Source organism: the organism of the source record quoted next, unplaced genomic scaffold (genome assembly GCF_019419815.1).
Source record: "Pyrus x bretschneideri cultivar Hongxiangsu unplaced genomic scaffold, Pyrus_bretschneideri_v1 Contig12, whole genome shotgun sequence".
NCBI lineage: Eukaryota > Viridiplantae > Streptophyta > Magnoliopsida > Rosales > Rosaceae > Pyrus > Pyrus x bretschneideri.
Genome location: NW_025999413.1, coordinates 7,435,467 through 7,447,731, shown reverse-complemented (window position 1 = coordinate 7,447,731; position 12,265 = coordinate 7,435,467). Strand labels below are relative to the sequence as shown.

The window sequence follows — 12,265 nt, the reverse complement described above, 5'->3', positions numbered from 1 at the left end:
TTTTGGATTTGGATCAAAGGGAGGACCGCCTGAAAATAACGTTGTAGTAGTGGTCCTTTTTTCTTTGTATAGCTTTACTAAATGTGTTTATTCTACTTTACTAAGTTAAATGGAGTAGGGGTGGTATTAATACGATTATAGTACCAAAACTTATGTACCAATTATCATATCAAATTTTTGGTATGACAAAATCTATTAGCATCACCTTGCCGAATTTTTGGTATGCCGAATTTTCGGTATGTCAGATAGTTCGGTTGATATAGTATGATAATGGTAATTACCATTTTGTTTTAAGTCAAAATTTGAATTTTTTTTTTCCAACCCAATTCAAGCCCAAATGTGTTTTGATCACTCCTTTTGGGTTTCTAAAACTTTTTTATTTAATTATGAGAATTTTATAGAGATTCATTTAAGAAACAAGAAGTAAATAGATAGAAAAATTGTTGAAAGAATCCAACATCCCTAAAAAAAATAGTACAAAGATTCTTAAATTCCCTCTCTACATTCTTTAAAATTGTACAAAAATTAACTTGATAGATGAAGTGGAGAAAGATCCCAATTTGATGAAGGAGAAGATGAGATGGACTCCGAAGAGAGAAAGTCGCCAAAACTGGAGCACAGAGATGAAATTGGTGGTTAGATGAGTGAAAAGATGAAGAGTCGCAAAGTAAGAAGGTTTAGGTTTTTTTTTATTGGGAAAGTAGAGGTTAGATGGTGAGATGATTGAATAAATGATTAGGAAAAAAATATAAAGTGCATATATAAGGATAATAATACCTAATTATACATAAATGAATAAATAAATTATATAATATTAATAATAATAGTACGGTATGGTATATCATTGGTAATGGTTTTGAATACCATTATTGTACAAAAAATGTATGGTATAGTACAAATACCGTACCATTACTAATGATACAAATATTTTTGGCACAATCTTGGTATGGTAATTTGGCAAAAAATTCCACCCCTAAAATGGAGGACAAATTCTTGAGTGTAGACAATCGGAGGCTATTCAACTGCCCACAGAAACCCCATCCGGTGTATTTTGTTACCACTCACTTCGGTCTTATTACGTGTCTGTTTTATCGTGTATTTTGTTACCACTCTACTTTAGTGCCATTATTACTATTGAATTCTGATTACGGAGTGTTTCAGTGTTTATTAAATATTGGTGAATAAAAAAAGTAGTGGGATTCACACAAATTTTAGAATTCTATTTCTCTTTGTAGAGGAATTAGACTCTCTAGATATAAACGGTATTTCAATTCCGAATAATGTGAGGAATCTAGAAAGGAAATCTTTTTCCTTATATAAGTGGAATTTCAATTCCGAATAAGGAGTACGAAATAGTAAATGAGTTATTTGCAATGGAAACCCTATTTTTATATTGAAGATTATTTGTAAAAGTTGCCATTTGTGCATATTGGAGCTTAACTTGACCTTTAATAACGTTCCTGGTTAGTGCGCCAAGAGAATATCGAGCTTCATTTGGCAGCGCGTATAAACAATCAGATTACTGTTATAAATATCCATGTCAGATGTTAAAGTTTATGCCCCCATCCATAGCGTTTTTTAAAATCTTTGATTATTTAGAATAAATAATCGAATTTTGATGTTTGATGTAGTAATGTACTAAATAGTACTCTTATTAATTAAATTGGGTCCCCATATTGTTTTATACAGTGTGACATACCAATTTATCTTTCAAAAGAGTACTATTAGTCAGATAATACCCACTTTAATATCGAATCAATGATATTTTGTTTTGAATTACAGAAACAAGAATAAGCGACCTTCCTCTTTTTTTTTAAGGGGAACAATTGATGGCATTATCCACTTTTTTGGGGGACCCAAGAAGATTCACAGAAGCATTTCAACCTTGGTTAATCACAATTTTGGCTGCCACATTTCCAACCCAAGACCTCCAAATTTTTATTTTAAGAAAGATAATCCGTTTTTTATCACTGGATCACCAGAGCTAAGCGACCTCTTCGGAAAAGGAAAAATATAATCCAAAACAAAAAACGTGACTATACAATACTGTACCTAAGAATGTATTAGTCGGGTGTTTCGTCTCGTTCTCTCGGTCTCGTTTCTCGGTCTGCCTCTCTCACGCGTCGATCTGCAACCTCACTCCCGTTGCCATCGCAATCCCAGGTTTTCTTCCTTCTCCTTCTTCTTCTTCTCTCTCTGTAGTTGTTGGGTTTCTCTCTTATTTTTCTTGCAATTTTCTTTCAATCGATTGATTGTATAGTTTTGTCACCAACGCATCATCCAACACTCTCGCCAAGCTTTCGTTCTCGCACCCAAATTTGAATTCTTCGTCGCGGTATGTTCGCTACTTGGTTCCTTCTCGTTTCTTTAACGTTTCTAAGCCTGATTTTTTTTCATAAACCCTAATTTCGGGAAAGAAATTATTTAGCTGCTTTCTAATCACTTGATCTATCAATGTTTTGGTTTTACGAATTTTCTTGTTCGATGGTTTGGGTACTCATAAATCATAATGCGGATGCTTATTCCGGCGATTATTGTTGTTTATTGGCTAATAATTATTAATGAGCTGCGAGAGAGTTGAGAAAGGGTTTAATATTCCGATTCGTGCTCTTAGAATTTTTTATGTTTTCTGTTAATTTAAATATGCTAAGGAGTTTTCTTTTGGCGTGAATAATTTAGATGAGTATTGCCGATTCACCACTACACTCGTCTAGCAGTGACGACTTTGTTGGGTTTCTTGAGAGTGCCCTGGATTCTAGTTCTCCGGGGTCCTCACCGGATGAAGAAGCTGATGATGACTGTGACGTCGAGATTGATAGTAATAGGTGCTAAATTCGTTGTTCTTTTATGTTTAATGTGTATGAGTTTTTATTAGATATCAGAGTTTCTATAAAACTGTTGGGTATGTTCAAAGGTTTTAAAATACAACTTCTGCATTACCGTGCAGTGCAAAGAGGCGTAAGGTAGAGTTTGGAAGCACTGAGGAAATTCCTGGGTCGACTTCAGAAGTTTTTGTAGAAGAACACTCAGGTAACTATTTTGACTCAGTTGGATAGTGTTTTGGATTGGTTTGTTACGTGTTGTTCCCTTCCAACTCTGTGCTCTGCGAGAAACGTTTCTAATAATGAGCAACTTTGTTAGTAGCGAGACCTTGTTCTGTAGACTTACAATTGCGCTTAATTTCTTTTCTTTCTAACTCTGTACATCTGGCTTTTGGTCTGTTTGTCTCACTCTTTAGATTGATGAAAGCTGAAGAGTTAGATGTAGTCATTATGGAGTTTAATACTTCCTTGAACATATTTTCTCCTCTGTGTTTAGTTATAGTTTTAACTCAATATAAGGGATGAAAGGGTTTTCTTGTCTTTTTCATAAAATTAACTGGGCAGACACTAAGGAAATGATCAGTTTCTTGGAATGTCCTCCATCATAGAAAACGTTTCTGCTCAAATCTCAAAGGATATATGTGCACATCTTGTTTTTTTCTCTTGAACACAAAATGTTGTATTCATCATGCTACTATACGCAGAAGCATCCACGAAGGAGGACATTTGTACTCATCCTGGTTCATTTGGAGATATGTGTATCGTCTGTGGGCAGCCGGTGGATGACAACTCTAGTGTGATATTTGGGTACATACACAAGGTACGCCTTTAGATGACTGGTTGGTGGAGGTGGATAGAAGAATTTGTATGTCTTTACTTAAATATTGGTAGCATACATGCGTACAATCAATTCTAGAGGCATTATTCGACTCCAGTCACCTTTAACTTGTAATTCAGGAATTACTGATCCCTAATGTAAAATATAAACTTATTCTTAAAAAGAAAGTCAACTGTTTTCATGTATCCATTTGCTCATAATATGTGGAATAACTACCTAATCTATTGGTATCTATTGCAGGGATTAAGGCTTAATAATGAAGAAATTGACCGGTTACGCAAAACAGACATTAAGAAGTCGTTGCGCCATAAGAAGCTTTACTTGGTCCTTGATCTGGATCACACACTGCTTAATTCTACCCATCTGAATCATATGTCAGCTGATGAGGAATATTTACATGGTCAAATAGATTCTCTGCAAGGTATGTAATGTTTTCCCTTCTTGTGTTTTTGCTTTTGTAACATATTTAGCTATTAAATTTTAGTGTATACGTTTTTCTTTGTGAGCTGTTGTACTCTCTCCTGTTATACATCTTCAAAGTAAGTAATTTAGAAGAATATTTCCTACCTTACAAATACATATGCTGTTCCTGTTGAAATTTTGTGAACTAGAGAAAGGTTTCTACTTTTAATCAGTTACAAAGTTGTTCGTTTGCTTCCAGTAACCTGTTTCTAGCTTAAAACAAGGTTGATTAGGTTTTATTTGTTTTAATTCATTGAACGTCTTATCATGTGTGCATGCCCTTTCATCCTCTTATTATTTTTGCCCAGTTACTTACATCTTCTAACTCTGGTTCCAATATGATACTTGTAGATGTTTCAAAAGGTAGCCTATTCAGAGTAGACATTATGCATATGATGACCAAGTTGAGGCCCTTTGTTAGGACATTTTTAAAAGAGGCTAGTGAAATGTTTGAGATGTACATATACACAATGGGTGAACGAGCTTATGCGCTGGAAATGGCTAGGCTGCTTGATCCAAGGAAAGAATACTTTGGGGATAGGGTTATATCACGTGATGATGGTACCCAAAAACATCAAAAAGGTCTAGATATTGTGCTTGGACAAGATAATGCAGTTGTGATCCTTGACGATACAGAAAATGTAAGAACTTCTTTTCCCTTGATGATACTGAAAATTAGAAGTGCATTCATAACCATCTAAACCTTTTTATTATTTTGTTAATTTGATTATTGTGATCCCAAAGTTGCACCCCTGTGGTTTCCACTTTGCGGTAATTTTAAGTGTCACTTTTATTTGTTAGGTCTAGAAGATTTAGGTCGGCAATTTCATGTCCATCAATCAAGGATTTCCTGATACTTTAAAATAAAATTTAGGGAGCCAACTGATTTTAGAGTCTAAATAAAACTGTCCTCGATGAGATCTGTTTGAAGCTGTTTTCATAGCACGTTCTCATTATGACGCAGATTTATTGTTCATATAGTTGCCCCATTGATTATCGTTTAACAGATATATATGCTTCCAGAGAAATCTTTATTTATCCTAATTTTATGATTGGATGCAGATGCCTGGTTATCAGTTTAATGGTCTTTTAAATTTGTTGTTTATCTTATGAAGGGTTATCAATGTTGATATCCACTATTGTAGGCCTGGACAAAGCACAAGGACAATTTAATATTGATGGAAAGATATCATTTCTTCAGTTCGAGCTGTAAACAATTTGGGTTTCGCTGTAAATCCCTTTCTGAGTTGAGAAGTGACGAAAGTGAACCTGAAGGAGCTCTTATAACTGTTCTCGAAGTTCTTAAGCGAGTCCACAACATGTTCTTTCATGTAAGTACCACTTTATGTCTTTATGATGGCAAATAGTTACATTTTCTTTGTGTGCTAATCTATTGTTGGTGGCCATCTTGTAGGAATTGGAGGATAATCTTGTTGAAAGAGATGTGAGACAGGTGAACAAGTTTTTTCAGAACCACTAAAACATGACTATTTCCTTTAGCTTCATAAATTTACTATTTAGTATGGATTCTTCTGGATGCTATTTTTGTAGGTGTTGAAAACTGTTAAGAAGGATGTGTTAAAGGGGTGTAAAATTGTTTTCAGCCACGAATTTCCTTCGAATGTCGAGGCTGAGAATCAACCTCTCTGGAAGATGGCAGAGCAGTTGGGAGCCTCTTGTTCGACACAAGTGGACCCATCGGTGACACATGTGGTTTCAGGAGATGCTGGCACAGAGAAGTCTAAATGGGCGGTCAAAGAGAAGAAGTTTTTAGTTAATAAACAGTGGATTGAAGCTGCAAACTATATGTGGCAAAAGCAAGCTGAAGAGAAGTTCCCAGTCAAGCAAATGAAAACCACATGATCTATTCTTGCAGCAGCACTAACTTCATCCTTTTTGTGCATAGTTTGAGATACTAATCACTCCTCTCGTTTCGTTCAGTGTTGTCCTTACACCACTGGTCTCGTATTTGAGGTGGAACTTAATTTTGAATCGTTCATTACTTTTAAACAGAAGACGATTACTGACTAGGTGAAGGAAAATTTGATAGCGGATTGAATTTTTTATGTTTGTTTCGGAAGTAGGATACCGAACTTGTATGTAGGATATGGTTGCAGATTTATGACATAGTAGAAGATGTTCTGGATGCATCAAGTGTCAAATTTGCTTGATGATTGCAGCTCTTTTAATTGCTTTATTTATTTCTCTCTTTGACAAAGGAGAAGATGTTCTGGATGCATCACGAGAAGATGTACTTCCGCACGTTGATATAGTTTGCAGAACTTCAAATGCACACGTTTAGCTTTGGGTACTTGTGTAGGCTGATATAGTTTGCGGAAGAACTTCAATGCATGCGTTTTTAACTTTGGAGTACTTCCGCAGGCTGATATAGTTTGCAAAAGAACTTCATATGCATGCACGCTACAGTAGCAGTGTACTCGAGTTATACAAGCTCTTAACTTGAAGGGCCCCTTAGATGCTTCACTCGAAATTACGTCTTCTCTTGATCAATAGAAGTGCTTTTGTTAAACGTGTGAATAAAATTCCAAATGCTTGTTTCGAGAAGTATTCAATGTGTGCTTCTTTAAGAAAGCACTCAATATCTGCTTACTTTCAAGAAAAAAAATTAATATTCCTAATCCGCAAACACTTAATATATCTTCGCTAAATATTGTAAGAAGCACTTTAAATTTTTTGGAGTGCTTTTACCTATTCGGAAAGCACTTAAGCAGAATATTATTGAGACGGACCAAAAAAAAAAAAAAAAAAACCACCTTCCAAATGTTTTTAGTTCGTAAAAGCCCAAATGCTCGACCCGAAATGGGCCCGAACCAGTTTACGCAAAACAGAAAGCGCGAGCCTTACGGCGGCAAACAGCAAAAGACCAGTGTTTGGAAACGAAGAGAAAACCTACAGAGTACAGAGCATTGTCAGTATCACTGTCAGTATGCGTTGACTGGCGTTGACTAAAAAACAGTGACTACAGTCCTCAGAACCAAGCGGAAAGAACGAAGGGAAGAAGCTGAGGAGTGCTCGGAAACGAAGGATTCCCGGTCGCTCGCGTCGCGGTGAGGAATTTGAGTGGGTCCTCCTGGTCTCGACGCTGTCGACGCTAGCGGAAAATCAAGGTAACAGTTTCATCGATCATCGTTCCAGTTTGTTTTGCTCAAGATTAAAGGAAAGTAGAGATGGAGGAAGAGGAGGGCGACAAGTTAATTATTCTTTAATTAGTTAATTAATGGCAAATTCCTGCAAATTGTCGGATGATATGGTGGCGCAAATCCTGTCAAGGTTGCCACCTAAATCCGCTGATGCGGTTCAAATGCGTCCACGAGTCCTGGCGTGATCTGGTTGATAGTCGCTTTGTGGCCAGCCACCTCTCAAATTCGAATAATTTGAGTTCCTCCACCCGCATTGCCGTCAGGCATTTTGTTGGTGGCGAGCAGGATGATGAGGAGGACGATTTGGGTGTCATTTCTTAAGTGATACAGTACACTTTCCTATTGTTTCATTTATTTCATGATCACAACCCAAATTTAGAGCGAGCGAGCGAGCGTTGCTTGTTCATTCAATCGGGAAGAGGTAGAGGAAGAGTTAGACCAATGGGCAGAGGAAATGGGAGAGTCGCAGGCAAAGGCGATGAAACTCAATTTGCATCCTCTTCTCGAGCAGTAACTGAGAAAATCGTACATGCATAATCTACTTTGTTAACTTAAGGCTTAGTTTGATATTGTTGTTAGGGTTTATGTGTGGGGAGGAAGAGGAAGAGGAAGAGGTAGTCAGGCCATGCCATGATCAAGGCGAATGGAGTTCACTCAGCAATCTGCTGCATTGCCATCGTCTTCGCAAACTGTGACAAGAGGAAGAGGTCAAGGCAGGGCCAGTGGGGCAATGGCAACTTCACAAGACTTGCCCTTCCGACCATCCACTTCGGTCATTGCCAAGCCCGGGGGAAGATCCAAACACTAAGCCATGAAGTATATAATCTGATGTCGGAGTTGTGCAACCGAAAGCAACCTGAAGAGAAAGTTCCTTGTAAGCACTAACCATATCCTTCTTGTGCATAGTTTGAATAGTTTACACCTCTTGTCTAGTTTAGACCCGTTCCTCTCGAGCTTACTTAATCAGCAATCCTCGAGAGTAAACTGAGCCGCCATTTAATAGGGCATCATTGTCTCATAAATAAAAGTAGTGAATGTCGTTTTTGATGTGAACTAACTTTTGAATTTTTCATTAGGCTAAATAGCAATATGATTTCTGACTAGGTGGGGCAAATTTGATAGGTGATCATATGAATTTTTTATGTTGTCTCAAAATTAGGATGCTGAAGAGTGGCTACTTTGAGCTTGTATATAGAATACGGTGTCAAATTTGCTCAATGACAAACTCTTGATCTCTTTCCATTACAGATTGCTGCTTCTGAATGAATAGAGAGCTGCACCAATTATAAAGTCAAAAGCCCCAATTCCGATCACTATCATGCCTTGCAAGGCCTTAACAACAACATTCAGCATGTAATTTTAATGAATTATGTTTTGAAACCTCACTCAGTGGGGTTTTGAATGGTAAGTTTATTGCTTAATTATTGGTAAGAAATAAGTAAATGCATTAGACTAATTGTGTTTTGTCTTTTAAACATGTGGCACAATCTAGAGGGGCGTAAGCTATACAAGGGTTATGGGGTGAGTAAAAACTAACTCTTGACTGACTGGCTTAAATCCTGTAAACTAGTACATCCATGGTCTGTTTGGAAATGCTTCTCTAGAAAGCAGTTTTACCGGAAGCTTTTTAAGTAGATCCACGTAGAACTGCAGAACACTAACCTTATAATTATGCTGAACACTGGGCAAGCCAAATTTATCTTCTCTCCGTCTCCTTTAGTTGGATGTAGTGCTTCAAAAATATCTTTTCAAGAGAGATTCTCTCATTGCAGATTATTGACCACCATGTTTTCGTCCATTTACTTTCCATTGTTTCAATTAATCACAATTGACACTAACCTAAAGCTTTACTTGAGTTCAGTTTCTCCATACATTTAAGAAGAGTAATTCGCTGATTTCCCCCCTTAACCTGTACCCCATTGCCGATATTACCCATAAAGTTTTAGTGTGGCCAATTTTTTTCCGTAAAATACTATGAATAGATAGTTTCTCCCTAGCTTCAAATTTGCCCAAATTCCATCCATTAAGTCACATGTTGGTCATTGAATCTTCTTTTGTGTTTGTTATATTTCCTTTCTTAATCTTATTATTGTCTCTTTTTTTTTTTTTTTTTTTTTTTTTAAATGTGACATTTTCAATAGAAAGTTAGATGAAGTACGGGGAAACATGGCCGTATGCGGAAATTGGCCCTTTATGTTAATTTAGTGGGAAATCGTTAAACTACTCTTGATTTAGGGAAATGATTTCTGCACACCCCATTCCTCCACCTACAGACCCTGTTTATTTCTGCTCCGTGGTTCTCCTTTGGATTTATTTAGTATAATACCCAGAAATAATTAGGGTGTGCAAAAAAAGGAAAATGGTGTGCGGAAATCATGTCCTATATATATATATGGGTTATTGTGCACTTCTCTCTTGATGTAACTTGTAACGTAAAGTATGTTCTCGAGACAGATAATAAATGACACCCACATTTGGACAATATATTTTTTCCTTTTTAGGTTATAAAAGTCCAAAGGAGGCCTGAACCCGCTCCATCATCAAACAGCAGCAAAAGGAGAAGAAACCCTAGAGAGAAATATCAGTATGACTGAGCATTGACTATAACAGAGGGACTAGTCAGAGCCGAGTGGAAGGAAGAAACAATGAGTGTTTGGAAATGAAGGAATCTCAGTTGCTCCAAAGAGGAATTTGAGTGGATTTTGAAGTTTAATAAATTCCTGCTCTTGGACTCAGCACGATCGGAAATCCAAGGTAAGATGTTCCCTTGATCTTGCTCCATCATTGTTCCGCCTTATTTAATTTGCTGAAAAGCATAAAAGGAAAAGTAGAGGAGGAGAAATTAATTAGTTAGTTAATGGCAAAGTCGTGTAATTTTACGGATGATATGGTGGTGCAAATCTTGTCTCGATTGCCACCTAAATCCTTGATGCGATTCAAATGTGTCCGTAAGTTGTGGTGTGATCTAATTGATAGTCCTAGCTTTGTGGCAAGTCACCTTTCTAACTCGAATTCGAAATCAGATTCCTCCACCAGCATTGTTGTAAAACATACTGTTAACAATCTGAGGGATCATAGGAAGCACGTTTTATTGTCATTGCTTAATGTTTCAGAGGATTTTAGCAATAGTGATGACTGTGTTGAGGATCTTAGTGTTACGTATCCTTTGTTGAGTGTATCTTCCCCTAATTTTGAAATTGTGGGTTACTGTGATGGGATTTTCTGTCTAAGTATTCACTTTTGTCCCGAGGATATTGGTTTAGTCAATCCAGCGACCATGGAATTTCAGCTTCTTCCCCAGCCTTGTCTTCTCCTGCCTCCCCCAGAACCAGATGTTGCTGATAGAGTGGATACCATTACCAATGCCGTTGGATTTGGGTATGATTCCAAAGCTAAAGCATACAAGGTTGTTAGAATTGTGAAATTTTTGCCGGGGCCTAGAATAGCAGAGGTATACACTTTAGGTGTTGATTCTTGGAGAGAGGTCAAGTTTGAGATCGATTTTTCCGTCATCTGGACACCTTCTTTTTATGTCTACTTCAAGGGTGTTTATCATTGGTTTGCTACTGATCTAAAAAATAATGATTTCATCCTTACATTTGATATGGGTGAGGAGGTATTTGATAAGATACCAGTTCCGTATGATTCTCTGGAAAGATTTGCATGGAATTGCAGTCTTGCAATATGGAAGGAATCCATTGCTTTGTTCTGCTACCGCAAAGATGAAGGAACTGGACTTTCTATCTTTGATATATGGGTGATGGATGACTCTAGTGATGGGGTAAAAAGTCCATGGAGTAAGAAACGCTTAACAATCGAATCTGTACCAAGGATTGAGATTCCATTGATATTTTGGAAGAATGACGAGCTTCTTCTGGCGGCCACTGATGGGGACGTTGTCTCCTATAACCTACGCACTCGAAACCTCAAATACCTTCCTATACATGGCATTGAAAACCCACTATATATCCAAGCTGTTCTTTATGCAGAAAGTCTTGTTTCTGTCAAGGGAGGCGACCAGCCTCTGGCTGTAGAGCCAGACAGAGACTCTGGAAGGTATGTTATGCTTTTCCTTCACGTGTTTTTGCTTTATAACACGATTAGTGTTTAAATTTTCATGGTATGCACCCACCTTTGGGAGGTGTTGTTTGTTGCCTCCAGTTATGAGTTTATCACTTCTGTTTTTCTCATTTTAGTAGCGTGCTTCTGACGGAAAATGAGATTGTATAGATATTATTCATCCTGATTCAGTTACCTTATCTTGTGTACATGCATGTGCGTGCTCTTATGTTTTTTCCAATTACTTAAATCCAGTGTATCGTTCGAGATGTACTTTTACCCAAGGCCTGTATGAGCCTATGCACTGGAAATGGCTAAGCTGCTGGATCTCAGGAAAGAGTACTTCGTTGATAGAGCGATATCACGCGATGATGGCAATTAAAAACATCAAAAACGTCTACATGTTGTACTTGGACAAGAAAGGTGCCGTTTTGTCCTTGTTTCTCTTGGCGATGGCAAAGTAGTAGGGAGCCTCGTGTTCGACTTGAATTTTGTTGTTGTGATGAACTGTATCTTGAAATGTTAATTAGGCTAAGTAGAAAAGACAGTGCTGAGTTGGTCGTGCAGATTTGGTTGTGGGTCTTTTCTTCTCTATCTTATGAATTTTAATGTATGTAATTTGGTTTTCTGTTCTAATGGAGCGAACTCTATTTTTATTACCTATTGCAGCTCTTGTATTTTATTTTATGGGTTATTCTAACTTTACTATCTCAAGTATTGTGAAATTTTAACTTTCGTACTTAAATTTTTTTTTTGGTTCCACTTTTATATCTAAAGTTTGAATGTTGTGACACTTTTGTACTTTCATTAGCTTTTCTGTTAGGGACAGTTAATTGATGACATGGCATGCCACTAGACAATGGCAGTACAAAAATGGTTTTTACATCTTTCATGTGAAGTAGCCACATTTGACTATAATTTTC

At 37.1% G+C, this 12,265-nt stretch overlaps 2 protein-coding genes across 9 annotated transcripts; both read left to right on the top strand.

Annotated features, from left to right (window-relative positions):
• Positions 1-2,005: 2,005 nt before the first annotated feature.
• Positions 2,006-6,268, top strand: LOC125474477 (RNA polymerase II C-terminal domain phosphatase-like 4). 8 transcript variants are annotated; one of them, XM_048578275.1, is made up of 10 exons: positions 2,006-2,163; positions 2,261-2,335; positions 2,680-2,825; positions 2,948-3,030; positions 3,530-3,642; positions 3,901-4,081; positions 4,474-4,763; positions 5,268-5,453; positions 5,537-5,575; positions 5,674-6,268. In XM_048578275.1, the coding sequence occupies exons 3-10, from the start codon at positions 2,680-2,682 to the stop codon at positions 5,983-5,985; spliced, it is 1,350 nt and encodes a 449-aa protein (XP_048434232.1). In that variant the 5' UTR covers positions 2,006-2,163; positions 2,261-2,335; the 3' UTR covers positions 5,986-6,268. The 8 variants fall into 8 exon arrangements, with proteins under 8 accessions (XP_048434232.1, XP_048434228.1, XP_048434231.1 ...); XM_048578271.1 differs by having other exon boundaries at positions 3,527-3,642; XM_048578273.1 differs by having other exon boundaries at positions 2,025-2,163; positions 2,298-2,335; positions 3,527-3,642.
• Positions 6,269-6,984: 716 nt separating this feature from the next.
• LOC125474478 (F-box/kelch-repeat protein At3g06240-like) lies at positions 6,985-12,003 on the top strand. Its single transcript, XM_048578279.1, has 3 exons — positions 6,985-8,157; positions 8,532-11,339; positions 11,598-12,003. Exons 2-3 carry the CDS (start codon positions 10,141-10,143, stop codon positions 11,635-11,637), a joined length of 1,239 nt encoding a protein of 412 aa, XP_048434236.1. The 5' UTR covers positions 6,985-8,157; positions 8,532-10,140; the 3' UTR covers positions 11,638-12,003.
• The last annotated feature ends 262 nt before the right edge of the window (positions 12,004-12,265 follow it).